A 22514-nucleotide genomic window follows, 5' to 3' on the forward strand; every position below is an offset into this window, starting at 1 on the left:
GCGATAAAGGGCTGATAAAAGATGATGATTGTAATGTTACTCATTTCTAGTGCGTGGTGTGATTATCACTGCTGCACCTATAAGGAAACCAAACCTTAATTGGTTTAGATAAGATTGTCTAATGTCTAAATATTTGTAAACAAATGAATTAAATGATAACTGTGACATACGCGAGTAACTTTATCAACCTTAATACATGGAATAACACCTAAAGGGGTAGGCAGAGCACATGAAACTACTCAAGTCTCAGTACTACTCTTGGAAAATAAGGGGTTGAATAAAACGAAATTGTGGCATTAATACTTATTTTACGCGGCTCAGCAAGGCAGGGTCACCAAAAAACGAGGGGAGGCCTTTATCTAGTATTGGGATACTAAAAGAGACTAATAACCACCATAAAAAATGTGGCGTCAAAATGTTTTCTGAATTAATGCAGCTGGTACTGCAATAGTTTCTATTTACTTATTTTATCACATATTTATCAAATGTACAAAATTGATCAACATGGGAAATTTTTGACTAATAATGCATCAAATGAGGGTCGGTTGCACCAAAGCGTCTTTTGCCAAATTTTGCGTTCGCAATTTTTTTTTTGTTATGAGAATTTCCAACTTTTGCTTGACGTTGATGTGTCTCTTAACTGTGGTTGATGCAACTGGCCCTATGAAGGTGGTTCTTGTTATACATATATATTTAAAATCAAGCTATTCTATGGTTGTCCTTGCGATATCTACAAAATCTATTTCACTATAAGTTCCATTAATTTCAATAGCTATCGCGTTCTTGATATTCAAAGCCATCTCTTTGACATCGTTTTCATGTACAAAAATATTATTTTTCCTGTAATACAATACGGTATACACCGTGACCTGGCTGAGGTCGTATCGAGCAGGAGACTTAGCGCCATAGATTTGCTTGTTAATTTTTTCGCCATAGTTCCAACTGCGAAAGGATTGGTCCCTTATGTTCTGGGCAAGGTGGACAAGTTGCTTGAGAGATGTCCCCATGGATCTGTAGCCGCCTAAGCTTGCGATGTATGACTGCAAAATAATTTTTAACACATTATAAAGGGAAAGAATTTGTCCAATCTCATTGGTCAAGTCCCGTCATGCGGCCCCGGTAGACCTAAGAAGCGCTGTGAAAGAGAACAATTTCGCAGCAGGGGGCCGATTTTTGAGTCTCACGGCGTTCGAATTCAGAAAATTGTCACTGGAAATAATAGGCAATTCACCGTTTTCAACCGGTATTTTAGTGACAGTGAGACTCAAAAATCGGCCCCCTGATGATGCCGATGACCGGGCGAAGTGGAAAAGACAGAGCAGGAAAGTGGACTCTGGCGCTAGGCCGAGAAAACGCTTGATTGAAGAAGAAGATAAAGGGAAAGAATTTGCTGGATAATCTTCGGAAGCATATCGGCCTGACTTTTAATTTTAACAGAATTAGCTTCTGAAACTTAACAAAATATTGCATTTTTGGGGTCCATACCTCAAAAATGGAAAAACGGAGCCCTTACAGGATCAGTCTGTCTGTGCGTCCGTCACAGTCACAGCCTATTGTCTCCGAAACTATGTACATAGTAACAGTTATAGTTACCTAATAATATAGGAAACGGATCCCCGTTTAGAAACCATCCGGTTTAGAAACATACCTTTTAATTATTTTCATCGAATTATTTATTGAAGAATTGAACTAATAAATAAATGAAAATATTAGAACATTTGTACTTACCACTATACTCTGTAACGCTACTTGGCCCGTCACCCTTATTTCGGTTACATTTTCTTGAATATTCAGTGAAGATATTTCTGCAATACCTAACTCTTGTGCATATGTCTGTAAAAAAAAGTTTATATCTTTACCAACGTTGATAGGTACTTTTAACTATCGAAAAGAAATTGATTCCAAGGTTCTATAGAGATTTTAATTAATAACTCCTTCGTCACAATCCAAGCGACGCTATTGATCCGTCCGCGTGAATCCAAGATGGCGCATGAATGGCGAAGTCTAGTGTCGGAGGCCAAGATCCACTTCGGGTCGCTGAGCCAGAGAAGTAAGTATAATACTTACATAAAGGGGCTCAATCATATCTGCTACTAGTTTCAACTCTTCCGAAGGGAAGTATTTCGTATACCCAACTGGGTCTAGGAGCTGTGCCATTTGGAATTTCTTATTGTATTCGGGCTTCAGAATGTTTAGTATTAAGAACCAAGTTCCACCTTCGGCGTCTCCTAAAAACAAAATGATTTTGAATTAAAAAAAAAGAAAAATAATTTTTAGAATGTTGAACCTCTGAAGAACAGGCAACGAAAGAAATCTTAATTTCCAGGTTTGACATTTGAACTAACCCTTTTTGGCCCGAATATTAGGTCTCGGATTTGTAAAAAAATATAATATTATTATTCTTGAAGGGATTTCAGTTAATTTGAAATTTCATCGTATATACTTGTCCATGCAAAATGGGGTATTATATGGCACCCCTAGGCTATAATAGTAATGGGCTTAGTACACGTAGGGCCCTTGCACCCCACCAGCTATGGTGGGTACCATTTTATATGGTGACCGCTTTCCATCAGGCGGGCCGTACACCTGTTTGCCACCGACGTGGTATTAAAAAAAATGACAGATGACAACCCACTAACCCTGAGTTAAGTGGTTGGTGCAAGTGGGCCTTAGGCTAAGTAAGCATGAAATTTTTTGCTCTAAATCCGACGTATCAGGCTTCCAATTTCACTTATTTATCTGATATGGATAAAGTATCCGTCAAGCTTTGGCAAGCATGTCAGTGCGAAAGTGACAGATGTCTTATCCACGTGGATGTGATAAAATTGGAAGCATAATACGCCGGGATCGAATATTTGTATCGAAATTATCGCTTTAGTGATAGCGATACACACACAACGACCAATCCTTTGTAAACTTTACCTATGTAGCGTATTTGAGGACTGCTAGTAGCACCAAGGATGTAGTCGACCATAGCGCGGACATCATATATGGCGACCTCCTCCCAGCTGAAGTTAAAGAAGTCCGCACTGCTGTTGTCAGGGTCGAGGATTGAATGGGCTCGGGAATAGGGGTTGCCCCGAGCATTGCCCAGCCAAACGTCGAAGCCAGCATCGGCTACAACGAACGCTGTAAAAACGGTATATTAGAATTTTAAGATTTGCAAATCTTTCAAGGACATGTTTTTGAATTTCGTTTTTGATCCTCGTCGCAAAAACGACGGTTTATTGTTTCAAAGCTGAATTCCGAATTTTATTAGTCGGGAGTGTTTTTAGCCATGTTTGATCGAAATCGCCCCTCTATACCGGGAGTTTTTTTCAAAATTTTTGTGTTTAAATTATTGGTAGTAAGTACTTAGTGGAGTTCGTCTGTTAATAGTGTGTATTATTTTTCTATCATCATCCTATGGCTAGAATAACATATTTTTAATAATATGCCATACCTAATGTGTCATAAGTTTTTGTTAATAACTCTTCTAGAAGAGTGTTTTTTTACTTTATTTCGATCTTTTACCACATTCAAGCTACCTGAAAAATTGCCATGTCTACGCTTTTAACGATCTACTCGTAGGAAACTCCTCGTAAATCAGGCGCACCTTATAATAAACTTTTATGTCCGTATCCGTAACATAGCTATTAGGGTTGTTGAGACGTGGAAGTAGTCAAGCAAAGGATACCCACCTGTATCGTAAGTATGTGAATGTTAAGGAGTGAAGTATAGGAGCCAATCACGTACTGCTTGCCCTTAGAATTAATCAAAGAAGCGTAGTCTTACTAAGATGGCAAATAGTCGAGAAAGGGTTAGTTTTGCCGTGGCGGGATGGCTCAGGGATTGAAGGCGTTAACCCGGCTCGGAGACCCCGGATCGAAACCTGCCTACTAGTGAAGAGGTTCCACTTTAAACATAAATCTAAATCGGCAACCTTCAAATCAAGGGTGAACAGGCATCTTCTAGGCGAGCTCACCCCATCGTAGGCCACGTCTTTGCCTTTGGCTAGTCTGTGGTCAAGAGTAAGCCCATTTATAATAATAATAAAAAATACTTTGCTAACCCGCAAAGACTGTGAGGATACGCAATTATTTATTAGCGGATTATAAAAGTAATCATTTAGATTTTGACTATCATGAATTTCAGTAAAGTAACGCCTGATTCCATGCGGTTGCAGTTTTTTCGCACCCGTTTTACAAATTATAAACTCGTCAATAAGAGTTATCAGTGATCGTGATGCATGCATTAAGTATATCCCGGTCAATATATATATTTTTTTAAATTATAAATCGGCTTACTTTTGACCACAGACTAGCCAAAGGCAAAGACGTGGCTTACGATGGAGTAAGCTCGCTCAGAAGATGCCTGTTCACCCTTGATTTGATTTTTGAGTCTCACCAAATTTGCTCTTCGGGCCTTGATTGACGAAGTCTGCAGAAGAGCCCATGATGCCATGCATAAGAAGGACAGGCGGCTTCTGCCTAACTACCGGCCCCGTCTTGGTCTCGTCCTTGCCGTACGGAATGCGGTGCATAATCAGGATGTAGCCATCTTCCGAGTGCAGCTGATGAACCTGCATGCTGTACCCTGAAGCTTCTGTGTCTTGTACCTATTTGAAAATACGGCTATGTATTTATCAATTTTGGGTAAAGATGCAATCAAATCTATACTATTGGGTTTTTAGGCATCATTAAAGAGAATCACAGAAAAAGATGCTTAGAATCAGGAGGCACACTCAAAGGTTATGACAGATGGCGCCACCCTATTAGTCCATCCAAACCATGGACCACATCATCCAACGCTGCCCTCTGCACTCATACACCGGGGCTAATGAAGACCTACTGCAACTCACTCCAGAGTCCAGACGCAGCAGAGTGGCTCAATTGTCTAAATGTTGACCTATAGCTTTTATATTTGTATATATTCTTTTTGACTGGTTTTATTGTATAAAACTTGTTATTTGCCTATTTTCATGCCATACGATTAAAAAAATAAATAAATTAGTTCATTGCATAGCATACGTGAGAGCGAGAAGATGATGTGTTTTTTATCTCTCCCAAATACGAATGACAGTGACATGCCTAGAAACTTGCACAGGCGCCGCCTGGCGGGATAAAATGTCACTGTGCCTCCTCATTTCTGAATTCAAATTTTTCCGATTAAAACACTGACACAGCAACCTTTAAGATAATAGGATCAATTTGAGTTACTCACCAAATCTAGTCCTTCGCCGTTACGAATGAAGAGTAGGCAAAGCAATATTGCAACTCGCATACTGACTAATTTTTATGGTCCTAAGGTTTATGTATGTTTCTTCAAGTACTTTGTACGGTTTTCTTTAGATTAACTTGTTTTCTTGCACCATATATGCTATAGAAAAGTTGTTCACATAAGTTGGCAAGTTGCACAGGTTTCCAGTTAGCTAATTACTTGACAACTTCAATTTCTGGCATATATGTATTAAAAGAGTGGATGGACACTACGGGGCGAGTGCGAGTACTGTAATATGTTTGACTTTCCTCATTAACTGCAGATTCTAAAACAAAATTTCTTTCGTTTCGTACAATCGTGCATTAGGTAATTACCATTTCCACTTGAAAAGCTAATTATTACGTACCTTCTTCATTAACCTATAATTCGTAATAAAAAAGTTATCGAATGTTCGATATTAACATTGTATTACCTATTAATTTTTTAATCAGCATTTCGGAGAATCACAGTCCAAAGCGCCAACTTTATCAAAAGCCGTGTTAAAATCCACTTAAAGTTGATCAAGTTTTAAAACATTTTCAGCTCCAATTCAATTGTGACTCAATAATATTTTTTTAATGAAAAAAAAATTGGAAAATTCATTTCCCGGCAGGACAACCTGCAACCCTCGTGAGCGTGACCTGAGGTCTCTGTGGCCCAGTTGGTCAAAACTAGGGTTGCAAATAGAAAAAAACCAAATGTTCACATAAAAAAAAAACCGAGTACCATTGTTTTTTTATCTAATTATGTTTTTTTTTTCAGATGAACAAATAGTTCGACAATAACGGTTTTGTTAATAATAAGGAGCCCCGATGCAGCGTGGAGTTGCCAGTAAATAGTGATAACTACCAACTACAGATTTCGTAAATGTTACTTTTATAAGACCAGAAATTAAAGTTATTTGATAAAATATGTTTAATAGTTGTTAAGTCTAAAAAACCGTTTAAAGTATTAATTGCTTTGCATATTTTGAGATTTCGTACTTTAGAAAAAAAAAAAATACTCCAGAAAAAAAAAATTTTTTTCACGGTTTTTTTGCAACCCTAGTCAAAACCATTGGCGCGTGGAAGGGTATTCCAAATTTATGCTTGACTAAAAATAATGTAACTTAAGCAGTTCATGTGAACTGTGAATTCGGCTTCCTCAGGTCTCGAGAGTGACGTCACGGTTTATTTGATGTTTAGTAAAATATATAGATCTGATAATCAGTAAAACACAATAATCAACTTTATCGGATTTTTAGTCTTCTGTTCTCCCGTCACAAATTCCTTTTCTTTTAACTCCTTATTTGCCAAGAGTGGCACTGAAACTTGAGTAGTTTCATGTGCTCTACCTACCCCTTAATGGAATATAGGCGTTATTGTGTGTATGTTCACCCGTAGTTTACTTCTACAATCCCGCTCCACTTGAAAACATCGCTTCAGAAGCAGGAAATTCTCACCTTATCCCGGTAGCAGTTCTTAACTTATCCCAGTAGCAGTTTTTAACTTATCCTTTTAAAAGTTGAGTTAAGAATGATAGTCGGAGCTCCGAGTTCGTTTGACAGGGTGTCGATAGAACATGCTTGTAGTTGGTGAGAAAAATGCTCGCGCGGCTTGAGACGTCGGTGTGATCAATTGAGAAGCGTGTTTTTGAATGGTCGTATGTGTGATACTTTAAAAGGAACCTTAAACGATTGACTAGGTGTGTAAAGGTAGAATGCTAATAGTTGCAAAGGCAGCAACTCGGTCTCAAGATTTTTAAAAACATGTTCTGTAACTGAGTTGTACTATAAGGAGTATAGAAAATCAAACTTTGCCCTAAGTGTATATGTCTATCAGTGGCGGCTGGTGAAAATTTCTGCTAGGCTACACTGAGCAAAAATAAACCTACCTTAACATTAGGTATTTTACTAGTAATAAATTTTAGGCAAGCCGGTGGGAATCGGCTTGTATGGACCAGCCGCTGCTAGTGTCTATACACATTTGAAACTACTAGTATTTACTGTACGTAGTTGTGACACCTGAAGTATACCTATCCCTTATTGTAAAGGTTTTGGAGAATTTGTACTATCGCCATTTTTAACATGTATTTTTTTTGTTACAGGTAACAAAACACTTTACCACCGGAGGCCAAGACGGGAATCAAACCCTTGACAAGATAATGTTGTCTTCGATTAGCGCAATACTGACTCATGAAATAAAACTATGGAAACGAATTATACACTCCCGTTGACCACGAAAGCTATTTTTTTTACATTATAAATGGGCTTACTCTTGGTCATACATAGACTACGTGGCCTAAGATGGAGTGAGCTCGCCCAGAAGATGCCTGTTCACCCTTGATGAAGGTTGTAATGGGTCCGAAACATAGGACACATAAATTCACCATTACGCGATATACATAATACGTTTCCATAGTTTTTTTATATCCCAAGACCTATGACGATTCGGGAATACCCACGTTTCTTATTTTATTATAAATTTCCTTCTCTGAAACAGTATCTCGACAATAATTCATGTCAGTACGCGTCATCGTGGCTATATCCTCACAGATATGCTGGCGTAGTAAGCCAGCGAAATTGATGAAGCAGATACACTTCCTGCTATCCCAAAAGATCTTAACTCTATAGGAAAAGCATGGCGCTTACGTCGTTCTTGCTAAGTGGGGATGCAAGTTGATAAATGCGCGTAGCAGACGGATGCATGCATGCCACTTAGTCATGATGAGTTGGTAATGGTCCGAGAAGCATTAAGCGATATACATTGTATGGTATTTAAAGCATGTAAAATCGGATATTAACATGTTGAATGATATTTACTTAACTACTATTATTATTGTGTCCAGTGTGTCACTTTTTCAAACCGCTGAACCAATTTTGTTGGGTACAGAGATAATTTGAGGAGCGGTGAATAGCTTAGGTTAGTTTTTATCCCGGAAAGCATATCTTAAATAAAATAGTAAAGTATCTCACGTCCCCTCTTAATTGATGGAAATATTTTTCTCAAATTGAATTATTGTCTTTAAGTTTTCATAGGCGCAATACCACTTTTCAGCACAACCGATGTTTCGACCCACAATTTTGTACTTACAACCAGTAAGTAGTTCAAGGTTTATAATATTATGTAAGCAGGGAAAAGTTTAAGGTTGCTGACCTGGGGGCCGATTTTGAGTCTCACTGTCACTAAAATACTGGTTGAAAACGGTGTATTGCCTATTATTTTCAGTGACACTTTTCTGAATTCGAACGCCGTGAGACTCAGAAATCGGCCCCCTGACTGTAATTGTGTAAACGTGTTTTTGTAAATAATATAATACACGTAATTTCAAATTTTATATTGAAACAAAACAAGAAATAAATAATTAACATACATATCAGTCATATATATTTTTTCTACTCCCGTACTGTTATTCGTGAGTTACAAGGTCGTGCATAGAACTTAAAAACCCTACATAAAAGATGTCAGGACAAGTCTATCTAGTCTATACCCTGAAAACATTTAGTAGAAGTAGCACGATATAGCTGTTACAGTTCAGTAAATACATTGCTACCAACTTAACAAACCAATTCGCAGAGTCGAGACTCCTTCGTTTTCTGCTGCGTTCATTGGCGACGCGTCGAATCGTATTCAAATGTATGAGAACTCGATTCAACTCGGCTCGATTCGTCTTAGTGGCCAGGCTTCAAAGAACCATACCATAGATAGTTTTATTTTCATGTTTGCACTCAAACTGCATATTCAAAATGGTAGGCGGTCCACTAGATAACTAAGATGTCTGAAAGTAGGTATTTGTTGATTTATAATTTTCTTTCAAAATAAGTGCTTGGTCGTAGAAAAAGTATTGTATGCAACGGTGTTTAACTGAGTCAAAAAATGCTCGTGGCGTCTTTATTAACAATTTTCGGCTTCGCCTCAAATTGTTACCCACGCCACTCACCTTTTTTGACCTCTTTTAACCATCAGTTGCATAAAATACTATACTTGTCAAGTTTAAGTGTTTTGAAATGTAGTCCGTAGGTCCCATTTTGACGTTTACCGTTAGGACGAACTTTGTTCTCCTGTTTTTAGACGAACAAGCGTCCACCAAGCGACAAAGTAACACTTTTGCTTGGTAACGCCACAAACAGTAACAAATTGCAGTCATGATTAGGCTCAAAACTGGTTTAATGCTTCAATTATATGATCATTCACCAATTCCTTAGAATCTTTTGAGAAAATATAATCTTCATGCTTAAACGTATCTCTTTCGATTTTCCTGGCTTTGCTATTGGGCATTACAGCGGCCATAGCCAATACATCTAGCTCGTTCAAGACGATATCGCTAAGAGAATAATGCATGGTGACATCAATGGTGATTTTCCTAAGGTCAAATGATGGGGGAATGAAAGATCTGTAGACTCGAAGATTGGTGACTGGTCCGTAGTCCCAACGTCTGAATTTCCCATCTTTGATGTTTTGGGCGAAGTGGGCCAGTTGCTTCAGCGATGCACCGCCCATTTCAGGAACGACGGGAAGGCTTAGACGGTCACCCTGAAAATAAAGGTGCACGTTTTAGTCTTTGGTGCTTCGATATTCAATTGGCAAGTTTCGAGAGCGCAATCAGGAAGAAATACTGCAGAGCGTACTGCCACTACATTGTAGTTTATCTCAAGATTGTTTTATTGATAGTTTATACAATCTGGTATGTGTAGTGTTGAGGACATGTAGATTTACTGATAATGTGATAATTTCAATTTAAATGCTGCTGATAAAAATTACAAATGTTAACGGGTAGAAAGCTTAAATATTTAAGTATGAGTAAATGCAAAACACTACCTCAGTACCTATATGATTAGCTCAAAGATAGATTTCAAGATGGGTATCATACAGAATCGATTCAGTAAACTTACAAAAATGAACTTACCAATAAATAGGGAACTCCGATCATTTCGCAGTATGCCTTATACACCCCATCGCCAGCGCAGAAATCCACGACTCCATCTTGTTCCATTGCCTCAACTGCCTGCCGCTCAGACCGTCGTAACGCGTCAAACGATATTTCCACTATTCCCAAGCGGCTACCCAAAGTCTGGAAAACATCAAAATGTTAATTAATTTTACCCTAGAGACCATACCGTTCTAGTAGTTGTTTATTAGTTGTTCTGTAGTTAATTATTTACTCATATGGGAGATAATTTTGACTTAAGCACCTGTGACCTAACTGAATGCACAAATGCTCACGATAATATCGTTATCTCTATCGCTCTTCCTTATTGGCGCGACAGAGCCAGACTGCTTTTAGATCGATATCTAACGTCAACGGTTGTCATTTCGGCTAGACCGGCTAGGTTGCCGTGAGAGTATTCTCGCGGCAGGCATCTGCCGCGATTGCAGAGTACGCTGGTTCGACTCCAGCGTCGAGGTCTTGCTCACTTTTTCTTTCATATATGTGATTTATTTAAGTTTTAAAATTTTATCAGTAGTTTACAAACAGCGCTAAAATTTGCCTGTAGCAAAAAAAAACATTCAGTCGAATTGAGAACCTCCTCCTTTTTTTGGAGTCGATTAAAAAGTAAATACGAGTGACGCCTCGCAAATCTCTTTTGTTTGTATTTAAGTACCTTATCGGACAAATTACTTATCATTATCATTGATGAGGTGATCATAGAATTTAATCACTTCATTAAAATGTCAAGTAAAATTGATTACTTTGTGATAGATGATTGAGTGTGACTTTTTCATGATGTTGCTATTTAATTTTTGGCGATTATTTGTTAATTAAACGATAAGATCTGACCACATTAAGGATTATTAGTTTTTTGACAGGTTTGCTGATTTTCTGATAGTGTACCCTTATTGTGACCTATGAGTCCTGCAATGTCATACTTTCGTTTTCTTTCAACCCCTTAATTAACACATTAAGTATGACACTGAAACTTGAGCAGTTTCATTATCGGCTTTGCCTAACTCTTTTGGGAGTTCAGGCGTGAGTTTATGTGTGATTTGCCGCTTGCTTGAAAAAGGGTTACCAAAATACTCACGTAGATAATGCCTCCAAAATCTGAGACCTTCTTCAACGGGGCAGACGGGAAATTATCCGAATATCCAACACCAGCCAGCAGATGAGCGCTCGCGATCTTCTTGTTACTATACTCAGGGTCCAACGAAGCTAGGGCTAAGAAGACTGTTCCTCCCTGGGAGTGTCCGATGTAGTGCAGCTTCTCCTGCCTCGAGGCTGCCAGTGCGTAGTCGATCATCGCTGGCAAGTCGATGAGTCCGACGTCTTCATAGCTGTAGTCGAAGAACTCCAACTTTTCTACGGAGTCGTTAGGGTTGAGGGAGACGTGTTCGCGGGAGTATCTGTTGCCGCGGTGGTTGCCCATCCACACGTCGTAACCAGCGTCAGCCAGGTTGTATGCTGGAATAAACACGTACGGTTAATAATTCAAAAGGTGATGTAAATGATAGTCTTTTAATAATGAAATGAACGGTAGGAAATGTGAACTCCAAAGACATGTCGTATGCCTCTGTATATTTAGAGTTTCCTTTTATCAAATTGTAAGTTGCTCGTCTTATCAAACAGACTAATCAAAGTCCGAAACGCTTGAAATATTTATTCCATTCTTTATTCTTCCATTATTATTCTAGAGAGACAAGAACACCTCGAACTTATCTGGTAATATCGTATATTTCTGTGGACCTTTCAAAGTATTTTTGGAGTCCCTAATTGCTTACCAAGGGCATATTCGGAGCCTAAATGCACGAAGTGACTGGAGGCGCTCATGAGACCGTGCATCACGAAGACGACAGGCCTCGGTCCCGGAGACCCGTTTTTCCCATGGGGTATGCGATGCAGGCCCAGAACATAGCCGTCTTTTGTGACCACTCGGTGGAGTTCGGCGGAATAACCTTGTGACTTAATTCTGTCGATCTGAAAATAGTTTATCTTGGGGTTATTGTTGTTATCATGAATCATGATCAAAAGCTAAATTAATAGTCACATAGTTAATAGTGACTATTAATTTATAAGTGCATGAGTTTTGGGTTTGATGGCTAGATTGAGGAAATGACACGGGAATTTAGAAGAAAGCAGCCATGTAAACCAGGTAGACAACCCAATAAGCCCATCTGGTTGGTCCTTAATTATGAGGAAATATGGGAGTCTAAGAAGACTAGGACCAAAGAACCAAGGAGCTTAGCCACCTTCCGATAAAAATCAACGATTTGGATCTTGAAGCGTGTTGTTTCAGACTCAGTCCACCAATTTGACACCTAATAAGTATGCTACGCTCCATGACTTGTTAACAAACCCCAAGTTTGAATTTAAGCACTAAACTTACAAGTCTATTGTTCCTCCTCTCCAGGACATCAGTCCTGGCAGACACCGTTAACACCCCTAGCAACACCACGACTAGAACTCGCACCTCCATTTTGGACACTTTCGTTTTGCAAAATGGCGACGTTTGTTTTCAACTCAAAGTATTTATTAATGCTTTATCTGATGAAATTATCAGCAAGATCTTTAATTAATGTTATTGAAGATCTTTATCTTATTGGTAATTTTTTCCATGTTTTACAATGTTTGCGTTTAAATAAATAGAGTGTCCACCGGTTATATATGGTAGTCGTGTTCAGTAGGTTCATGTAGAACTCAACATCATAGTGTAATTAATGGAAAAAATGGATTAGTTATAATGGCCCCCAGTCGAAATTTGCCCCGCTGTACCTTATGTTTTTTTTTAAATTGCTCAACGGGTTCATTTCCTCTTTCCATACATGGGTTGTATCATAATTTGGCCTAACATGCTTTCTACCATTACAGTCCCTACCTATAAAATAAACTTTACGACTACTTAATATGTAGGTACATCATACAGCGGTATCGATTTTACATAAATCCGGATATTCGATTGTCATAAAATCCGATCTATTATGCGATATATTATGCGATCTGCGTGCTCTTGGGAGTATTCTGCTATAGACGCTATAGTCGCTTAGGTTACGATGCCATTCATTCGATTATCGTTTAGACTGTTTAGCAGCGAACTTGGTTTTGATGCTATCAGATCAAAATATTGGTATCAGATCAAAATTTTGTTTTTAAAGGCTCGTTTAGGCAGCGTCCCCACTCAGGCGACGCATTTCTCGCGGCGCGGAACGGACGTCGCCGCCACGCTGCCTGAATGTAATTCAAAAAACGTCTCCTCAGTACATTTTGTATAGGAAGGACGTAAAACGCGCCCCAGGCGGCGTGGCGGCGGCGTGGCGCGTGCCGCGAGACATGCGTCACCTGAGTGGGGACGCTGCCTTAGGTGGTGCGCGAACTCGCATGCGATTTTAGTTACATTACACTGAGAGAAAAAACAACCAGTTTTCATGTACGTTCAACAATTTTTTTTGTTAAAATAGCGCCTACGTGCTCTTTGATTCAAACAAGTTAGATTTTGTTAAGTGTAACTAGTACATTCTACATTTTCTACAAGTTACTCGTCATTTGAATCAAAAGTATATTTGAATCAACAAGTCGATTTTATAAAAGCAACATGACACATATTATTGTTTTAAACATATGTTTTGCTGATTCAATCAAATGTCTTTTAACAAGTTTGACCTTGTTGTTCAAACAAATTCGACTTGTATCATCAATATTGTGATTTAGGTATTTCGTTTACTAAAATAGTTTTGTTTCAAACGGATAAACCCGCAACAAGTCGAACTTGTTAAATTCACAATGCAAATTTCTCTCAGTGTACGGTTTGCTGGAGTTACATCCAATTGAACTGGCTGATCAAAAGCCACATTGTTGGTGTTGGTACTGAAACTCGTGTGCGAGAACTCGTACCGTCTAAACCGGCCCTATTGGGATCTTGAGACTCCTTTGAGATAGGCATTCCTCCCATGGAGATACAAGTAAATATACGAGTAGGTCATACAGATTTTATAGTAAGTATGGTTAATTGGTTATATCTCCTGCGACATGGCATTTTTTGCTGCTTTCTTACAGGAGGGAACATTTTTTTAATACTTGAGACCCAAATAAGAAAAGCAGGATACAAAATTACAAATGTACAGTCGAGTTCATAAATATATGTACATTTCTCTCATTAATTTCATTCTCTCGTTCATTTTTTTCTATTTAAACTAAAAAAAAAAATCTCTACCTTAACTCTATGCAATAAGGTGAAAAAATGTAAGTACAAATATTTATGAACTCGACTGTACCAGAGTCGTGAACTTTTGTAATAATGGACCACAGAAGTGACGTTTTTAACCCCCGACGCAAAAACGACTGGGTCTTATAAGTCTGTCTGTCTGTCTGTTTGTCTGTTTGTCTGTTTGTCTGTTTGTCTGTTTGTCTGTCTGTCTGTTTGTCTGTGTGTGTGTCTGTCTGTGGCCGATGCCACAGCTCCCTAACAGATGAACCGATTTAGATTTAGTTTGTTTTTGTCTGAAATCTGAGTTAGTTGGGAGTGTTCTTAGCCATGTTTCATGAAACTCTACTATGTCGCGGTCGGAGGTTTTTTCAAAATTTTAATTACCAAATCAATTTGACATTATTTGAATGTAAATAGTGTATTACAGATTAGAGACAAATTACACAGACTCGGAATTCAGCGCCATTCCTCACAGTCCTATGTAACCGCTGCCAGCTGCGGTCTCCCGACAGTTGATCGAATAGTTCGGTGGAATTTCGGTTTTCACTTGATTCTATAGATACTTGTACTAGCTATGCCACATAATTCATTATTATATTAGGTACAGATGTAGTGCGAAAAGGGTTTCCTTCGTCAATGTCTACATTTTGTACTGAGACTGACTGAAATAGCATAACACGTTCGTACGTTTCCGTAACAGTACGAAGGCACAGTGTTGTCACATCTACCTATTTATAGGTAGATCTACCTATTTTGCCTCCCGTCTACCTGTCTACCTATTTCGGTCCTAAATCTACCTATTTTCTAAAATATTACTATTGTAGAAAATTCTCCATGCGTGTTACGAAATTAAGTTTTACCTGTCTTATAATTACAGCATTTTACTTAAATCGGAACGTGTTTAGTGAATAATCTGTGGCTGTCAGCTTGAAAATCTTGATGTTTGACAGTTTTGACACTGACAGCCTGGTAGTGACAGTGACAGTGTCATTTGACAATGACATGACACTGACACTTCTGACAGCCTGACAGTGGCAGCTCTCGGAGACGCTAGCTTGTGTTTAAAATATTTTAACAAAAACATGTATAAACACCATAAAGAACTCACCAAGTAAACCAATAAATATATTTTTAATAGTTTAGAAGCATTTTTAATCATTAAAACTGGACTTACCTTAGATGGTATTAAAACAGGTAGATCTACCTATTTTTCGTTTCTAATTCTACCAGTTTCTACCTATTTTTTCACCCTGGTCTACCATTTTGTTCAAATTGTATGTGACAACACTGCGAAGGCAAATCTTTTCGCACTATCTGTTAGGACACATAAATGCGCTCGGATAAGCATAAACTACAGAAGCTGATCATTTTGGGGCCAATCCACTGAGCCCGCCACTACCGCCTTCCCAAAATTGATTTTGCGCTTGATAGTACCATCATCAGCTTCATTTAAGAGTTGGACTCTTGTCGGTGGAGCAACTTCCATGGTAACATATGATATAGGTCATATTAGGTCTTACATAATTGTGTGTCCCAACTTTTTAGCTGTCTTTTGGCAGCATGCAAATTAGACATTAAGCTGAAACTATATTTAATCAAATGTTGCATCGTATATTTTGCATAGTCGTATAGTTATATTCTGTTGGTTGCTTGATGTAATGATAACACTACTATTGCCGAAACACTTTATTGTCACTAAAATACCTTAAGTATAAAAGCGCGAAATAATGAATGAAAATGCTAATGAGAACACGCGTGATGGGCGGTAATTATGCACGTGAACTGACTCGTATTCTAATGCTTTACGCAATTGTAAGTAATTTCGCTGAGATGGCAATGTGCGGTATGTGGACCGTACACTCTAGTTGAATAATAATAACTCTTTTTTTTAAATAACTTGCCCCAAAAATCTTATTTCTCCTTCATACTTTTCAGTATATTTACAACTCCAAAATTCCCCGACATAAAATTGTTAATTAAAATCCCTCTCGATATTCAGAAGAATGAATGAATATACTAATTTGTTTAAAAATGAATATGCAACGACCGGCCCAATTCCATGATAATGAGCCTCATTATGGCTTCATTAGTCAAAAAGTTTCAGGGCAGAGACAACGGCGTCATTAAAAAACTTGAAATATAGGATCTACTCCGGATCCGGATTGTAGAAACCAATAGATGACGTGTATGTGACGTCATCATGGCACCACTTTCCATTATGGCGATATATGAGTGATAGCCAGTTGCTCACCAAAAATTATATAAATTTCCTGAAGTTGGGTTTGGTTTGGTTGGACTTTTAAAGCAGAGACAACGAGACTTAAAATATTGACCTTTGTGATTACCTAGTGATTACCTTGTTGATTTTTATTGAGGTCCCGATATTTCGACGCAGTTGCTTGCATCATGATCTCGTCACGGGAAACTGAAAACAGAATATTTTAAGTCTTATGTAACTAACCGTGAATCATTTAAAACTCCTAAAGCTCGGCCACACATGCGCGTTTTGAGAGTGTAAGCGGAGCGTTAGCGGAGCGTTAGCGGAGCGTCAGCGAAGCGCATTGATAGCGTTGCGCCGGATGAACGCTGGCGTTGTGCCCAGCGGACGCCGGCGGGAACTAACGAGCGCGGATTGCGAGCTGAATGCGCGCGGATTGCGAGCGGAACGCCAGCGTTCGTCCGGCGCAACGCTATCATTGCGTTCCGCTAACCCTACGCTATCAAAACGCTTTATGTGTGGCGGAGGCTTTAGAGACAACGAGGTCATTAAAAACTTGAAATATACGATCTACCTCATAGATTGTAGAAACCCCCTGATGGTGCGTGACGTCATTATGACACCGAACATAATGGAAATTACGAAAATATATGCGTGATAGCCAGTTGGTCACTAAACCATATAATTTTCACGAACGATGGAGAGAAAAGCGATACCGCGGTACTGATTGAAGATCCAGTAGAGAAGAAAATAGAAATCATTTTTATTCAATACATACAATACAACAGTGAAAAAACTACACTTAGAAAATAACAAAAACAGAGAATTATTTACACAAAATCACCACAAAAAGCATATCTAGTAGTAGTAGTAGCTACATCTGTCTCATATACTGATATGGTATGCTTCATGAAAGTATACAAAACAAGTACAGAATAATAAAATAAAACTATAGAAACGGATTAAATCGCGTATAATGACGTAACCGAAGACAATATTAAGTACAGAATAAATAAATATTGGGGACACCTTACACAGATCAACTTAGCCCCAAACTAAGCAAAGTTTGTAACTATGGGTGCTAAGCGACGATATACATACTTAAATAGATAAATACATACATATACATAGAAAACATCCATGACTCAGCAACAAATATCTGTGCTCATCACACAAATAAATGCCCTTACCGGGATTCGAACCCAGGACCGCGGCTTAGCAGGCAGGGTCACTACCGCTTGAGCCAGATCGGTCGTCAGAATGACAGGTTATTTAGATCCTGCTTAAATCCTGGCCGCCATCATGCTTTGTACTGCTGCTCCAGCTATCCTCCAGTGCAACGTGAAGGCCTAATCACTTACATGCACACATCGGTGTTTTTTATATCTATGTAATACACTTGTCATTGCCAAAGGCCCACGAGGCTGCCATATTGAATAAATGAAATAAATCCTATGCATATACGTTAAAACCATAGTCCAAAAAGTCAATATAATTGTCATCTGTCAATTTTATACAAATATTTTGCTATGGCGATTTTTATTGAAGATTCTTCAGAGATACCATGTGATTATTGTGTGGCTTTGAAAAGATCTTTCTACTGGGTCTCGTTTTCTGCTGTTATTCCTTTGGTCACGTTTACAGCTTTACTTTTACTCATGTCTACGGAGATAGGTTAGTGGTTATTATTATATTATTATTATTTGTTAGCCTGTTGTGTCCCACTGTTGGGCACAGACCTCCCTCTCTTTCTTCCACGCGTCTCGGTTTAAGGCAATGCTTGGCCAATCTTTTCGAAAGACGTTAAGCTGATCTTAAGATCGTGCCGCCATCTCCTTCGCGGTCTGCCGTCACGCCGCACTATGTTTGGTGTCCATTCGGTACTTTTCTTGGCCCACAGGTCGTTTGGTATGCGGCTGATCGTTAGTGGTTGTTATATTTATATGGTATCGTAGTGGTCCAGGTTTTTACGCTGTCTTAGCCTGAGTGGACGCTTGGAGCGCAGCGTTTGGCGGGGCGTGCAGTGGGGCGACGTCAACTAAGGACACTCTCTGCTTTCATCATCATCATCATTATCATATCAGCCGAAAGATGTCCACTGCTGGACATAGGCCTCCCCCAAAGATTGCCACAATGACCTGTCCTGCGCCACCCGCATCCAGCGGACTCCTGCGACCTTCACCAGGTCATCAGTCCACCTTGTTGGGGGCCTACCCACGCTTCGCCTTCCGGTACGCGGTCGCCACTCGAGAACCTTTCCGCCCCAACGGCCATCGGTCTCTCTGCTTTGTATTTTGTAAATTAAAGCGCTTTATTTACAAACTAATCTTGTTTTAGATTACGCAACTTACGAACAAACAGAAATCATAACAAGATACATAATACAAGCTATCCTGGCAATCCTGTACCTTCAACTGATCGTGGCCGCCTCAATTCTGGTCATCTCCTTCGCCAAGAGACATACTCCTATCTTCAACGTCTACAGTTGGTATCTTACATTCCATATCATCATAATGGTTCTATATGTAGCTCTTAGTACTTTGATGACAGGCGTGAATAATTGTATTTTGCTCTCTTTTGTGACATTTTTTGCCGGTTTAGGATATTTTGCAACAGTTTATAGGAAAATGAAAAAGAATAATTTTTGGTCTGATTTAAGAAGGTTGTACTAAGGTTTTTAGATTATATACAAGTTTATTTAAATTGTTTATTATTTTTAGACCAGTTCAAGTCATAGGGTCACAAGAAAACATGTCCTGTTTTGCCTGTTGCATGCGTTGTACGGAAAACTATTCTATTTTGGATGGCAAAGGCACTTGTGTCACCAAAAGCGATTAAGACACTACAGGAGCGAAAATGCTAAAATGGAAAGGAGCCCCCTTTCAATTTTGGAAATTTAGTTAAATATACTAGTTAGATATTTGTTCCTGAGTCATGGATGTTTTCTATGTATATAAGTATTGATATATTATATATATATATCGTTGTTTGAGTACCCACAACACAAGCCTTTTTGAGCTTACCGTGGGCCTCAGTCAATCTGTGTAAGAATGTCCTATAATATTTATTTATTTTATTTATTTATTTATTATTTATACTAGTGTTAATAACCAGATTTATCGCAAAAAAATTTCCATTCAGAACGACTGGGTTAAAAGATATTGCGAAAAACATCTTTAAAATCGAGGTTCCGCTCTCGACTGTTTCCTCCTTCAAAACTTAATCAATCGTAATGAAATTTGAGAATCTGACTAACAATGAAGTAATCTGTCCGACACAGATTTTTTGTTTGTCTCACGTTTAGTTTTTTTGGCTAATTGTTACCAATTTTGAATACCACACCTTTATTGCGCCATAATCAATAAGGCCGTTTTTGGAAATTTTTGATGGTCTCTAGCGTCTTTAAAAATAAGGATATCAAAAAATCAAAACGATCCGACACAGATAAAAAAAATCTCTGTTCAAAAAATCATTGGTCTATCTTCAAAAAGCAGGGAGGAAACAGTCGAGAGCGTTTGTATGGAGAATTAACCCCTCCTGTGTCGTCTTAAGCGATGAGTCATCGTCGATAAAAACGAGCGAAAGATAGTCCCTTCTGTGTAAATAAAAGAGACGTGATGTAGTTGGCGATGGACTATAAATCGCTCTTGAAGGAGTGCCTTTTGCATTCAAAACATTATTTTTAAATAAGCTCTTTTTCCTGTGTGTTGTATTATTTTCTGGTACAATAAAGTGTTTTACTACTACTACTACTATTTTTAACCCCCGACGCAAAAACGACGGGGTGCTATAAGTTTGACGTGTCTGTCTGTGTGTCTGTCTGTCTGTCTGTTTGTCCGTCTGTCTGTGTGTGTGTCTGTCTGTGGCATCGTAGCTCCCCAACTGATGAACCGATTTAGATTTAGTTTTTTTGGTCTGAAAACTGAGTTAGTCGGGAGACTCGGGAGTGTTCTTAGCTATGTTTCATGAAAATCGGTCTACTATGTCGCAGTCGGGGGTTTTTTCAAAATTTTAATTTTGTGGTTAGGTTAGGTTATTATGTATCTACTAGCTTTTGCCCGCGGCTTCGCTCGCGTTAAATTCGAAAATTCGGAATGTTCCATAAAACTTTACCCTCCGTTTTAGGTAAGTGGGGAGTTAGAAAGAGACGAAAAGTACCCTATGTCGCTCTCCATCCCTTCAACTATCTCCACTTCAAAATCACGTCAATTCGTCGTTCCGTTTTGCCGTGAAAGACGGACAAACAAACAGACACACACAGTTTCCCATTTATAATATTAGTATGGATGTGAACAATATTTCTTAGGTATTTGATTCATCTTGACAAAGATAAACGTATTGTAAACCGTAACAAACCGTAAACATTCCTACAAACATCGCTTTGTTTACCTTGTTCAAAGAAATCTAAGAGTATTGATGTTTACTCATCTTCTTATCTCCAACGTACGGTGCTCTCAAGAACACGGGCTTACGGAAGATTAATGTTTGAAAAGGATGTACGTCTTATATTACAATATTTTGTGTATAATGGAGCGTAGAATTGTGTGTCCTAATTTATTTCAGGCATACAAGTAATTTCAAACGAAACTGGCACCATATGTCGATACCTAAAAGATGTACCTGCCCCTCTAGCACAACTCGCCTTGTCGCGCGCGAGTCCATACTTGAAGTCGCGCTTGATGTATGGACTCGCGCGCGACAAGGCAAGTTGTGCTAAAGGGTCTGAGCTAGAGTTATCTCGCGCTAACGAAAGTATCGGCAATCACGAGCGAAATGCACGATATTTTTGAAATTATCCTTTAGATACTAGAGTATGTTAAGAGTTAGACTGACAGAATGTGCAGTTGTGCACTGCACAAACTCGGTTTCCGGTTAATTTGAACCTAAACTCTAAAATTACCCTTTTGCACAGTACAACATAAAGTCAAAAATACATATTGTCATATACACATAAATTCAAAATAGCCCAACACCGGAATACCCAAGTCCCAAAACACCCTAAAAGTCTAAATTCAAAACGAACTTCTCTATTATCACGATCGCCTACTGTCATAAAAGCAGAAGGCCCAAACAAGTTATTCCCGTAAGACACGATTCATGTTCTACACGATTTTCAAAATACAATAGTTTCAAAACAATCTAGTCCCAAAATACCCTAAAATATCCTAATGATGAAAACAATCTAGACGCGACTTTATTGTAAATATAATAAGGGTGTGTCAACTTCAGATACTGACTGAACTAAGTGTTCTAGTTCTAGAATTAGGAGTGAGCTTTGAAAATTTAGGGTGTTTTGATACTAGCGTGTTTTAAGACTGTTTTATTTTAGAGAATGGTGTATTTTAGGATTAATCTATCATGGGATTAGTTTGATCCGAGTTTCAACTCTTAGTACATTTAGGTGACGCGGGAGTAGTACATAATCAAGATGAGTTCGTTTTGTTTTTAGGGTGTTTTGGAACTATAGTATTTTGGTGTAAGTTTATTTTGAATTTAGGTGTTTACGAGTATATGTGTTTTTGACCTTGTGTTGTACTGTGCAATAGGGTAATTTGAGTTTAGGTTCAAGTGAACCGGAAACCAAACTCGCAATCTAATTCGTCCAACAGGGTTAGCACATGATTGTCGCGTGGGTATGTCGCCGCGAGATAGACTACCCGTCCTTATACTGATATCTATCTCGCGGCGACACACTCTTGCGGCAATCATGTTAAAGTTCTTAGTTATTCATACATATATTCACGTATATTTTAGTTTATAGTAGTGCCATCCTTCCATCCGTATTAGCAAGCTGAAGTGGTAGTGGGCTGGCCATATTAGCCGTAGAACCGACAACCGTTGGGGTAAACGAGTTCTTGAGTGGAAACCGCGTCTCGGCAAGCGGAGTGTAGGACGCCCTCAGGCAAGGTGGAGCGTCGATTTGCGCAGGATGGCTGGTAGCAG

General features: G+C 38.7%; 3 protein-coding genes across 3 annotated transcripts; 1 reads left to right on the forward strand and 2 right to left on the reverse strand.

The window, feature by feature from the left end:
* Nucleotides 1-291: 291 nt before the first annotated feature.
* On the reverse strand, nt 292-5487 carry LOC125225689 (lipase 1-like). Its single transcript, XM_048129513.1, has 6 exons — nt 5203-5487; nt 4387-4597; nt 2923-3129; nt 2068-2228; nt 1729-1833; nt 292-1040 (listed from the first exon to the last, which is right to left on the reverse strand). Exons 1-6 carry the CDS (start codon nt 5260-5262, stop codon nt 705-707), a joined length of 1080 nt encoding a protein of 359 aa, XP_047985470.1. The 5' UTR covers nt 5263-5487; the 3' UTR covers nt 292-704.
* Nucleotides 5488-9074: 3587 nt separating this feature from the next.
* Nucleotides 9075-12658, reverse strand: LOC125225470 (lipase 3-like). The gene is made up of 5 exons (XM_048129210.1): nt 12539-12658; nt 11934-12129; nt 11240-11616; nt 10123-10287; nt 9075-9749 (listed from the first exon to the last, which is right to left on the reverse strand). Exons 1-5 carry the CDS (start codon nt 12626-12628, stop codon nt 9372-9374), a joined length of 1206 nt encoding a protein of 401 aa, XP_047985167.1. The 5' UTR covers nt 12629-12658; the 3' UTR covers nt 9075-9371.
* A 5442-nt stretch (nt 12659-18100) lies between these two features.
* Nucleotides 18101-19243, forward strand: LOC125225255. The gene is made up of 2 exons (XM_048128864.1): nt 18101-18245; nt 18909-19243. The coding sequence occupies exons 1-2, from the start codon at nt 18101-18103 to the stop codon at nt 19241-19243; spliced, it is 480 nt and encodes a 159-aa protein (XP_047984821.1).
* Nucleotides 19244-22514: the final 3271 nt, after the last annotated feature.

The sequence above is a fragment of the Leguminivora glycinivorella genome, chromosome 4 (genome assembly GCF_023078275.1).
Source record: "Leguminivora glycinivorella isolate SPB_JAAS2020 chromosome 4, LegGlyc_1.1, whole genome shotgun sequence".
In the NCBI taxonomy this organism is placed as follows: Eukaryota; Metazoa; Arthropoda; class Insecta; order Lepidoptera; family Tortricidae; genus Leguminivora; species Leguminivora glycinivorella.

Excerpts from the sequence above, each read along its gene's own strand:
- LOC125225689 (XM_048129513.1), bottom strand. The coding sequence starts at position 5,262 with ATGCGAGTTGCAATATTGCTTTGCCTACTCTTCATTCGTAACGGCGAA. Across the intron at positions 2,229-2,922 it reads TCCTCAAATACGCTACATAG|GAGACGCCGAAGGTGGAACT; the intron begins GTAAAGTTTACA and ends TTTTGTTTTTAG. Across the intron at positions 1,041-1,728 it reads TAGCGTTACAGAGTATAGTG|TCATACATCGCAAGCTTAGG; the intron begins GTAAGTACAAAT and ends ATTATTTTGCAG.
- LOC125225470 (XM_048129210.1), bottom strand. The coding sequence starts at position 12,628 with ATGGAGGTGCGAGTTCTAGTCGTGGTGTTGCTAGGGGTGTTAACGGTG. Across the intron at positions 12,130-12,538 it reads AGAGGAGGAACAATAGACTT|ATCGACAGAATTAAGTCACA; the intron begins GTAAGTTTAGTG and ends AACTATTTTCAG. Across the intron at positions 10,288-11,239 it reads ATTTTGGAGGCATTATCTAC|ACTTTGGGTAGCCGCTTGGG; the intron begins GTGAGTATTTTG and ends GATGTTTTCCAG.
- LOC125225255 (XM_048128864.1), top strand. The coding sequence starts at position 18,101 with ATGGCGATTTTTATTGAAGATTCTTCAGAGATACCATGTGATTATTGT. Across the intron at positions 18,246-18,908 it reads ACTCATGTCTACGGAGATAG|ATTACGCAACTTACGAACAA; the intron begins GTTAGTGGTTAT and ends ATCTTGTTTTAG.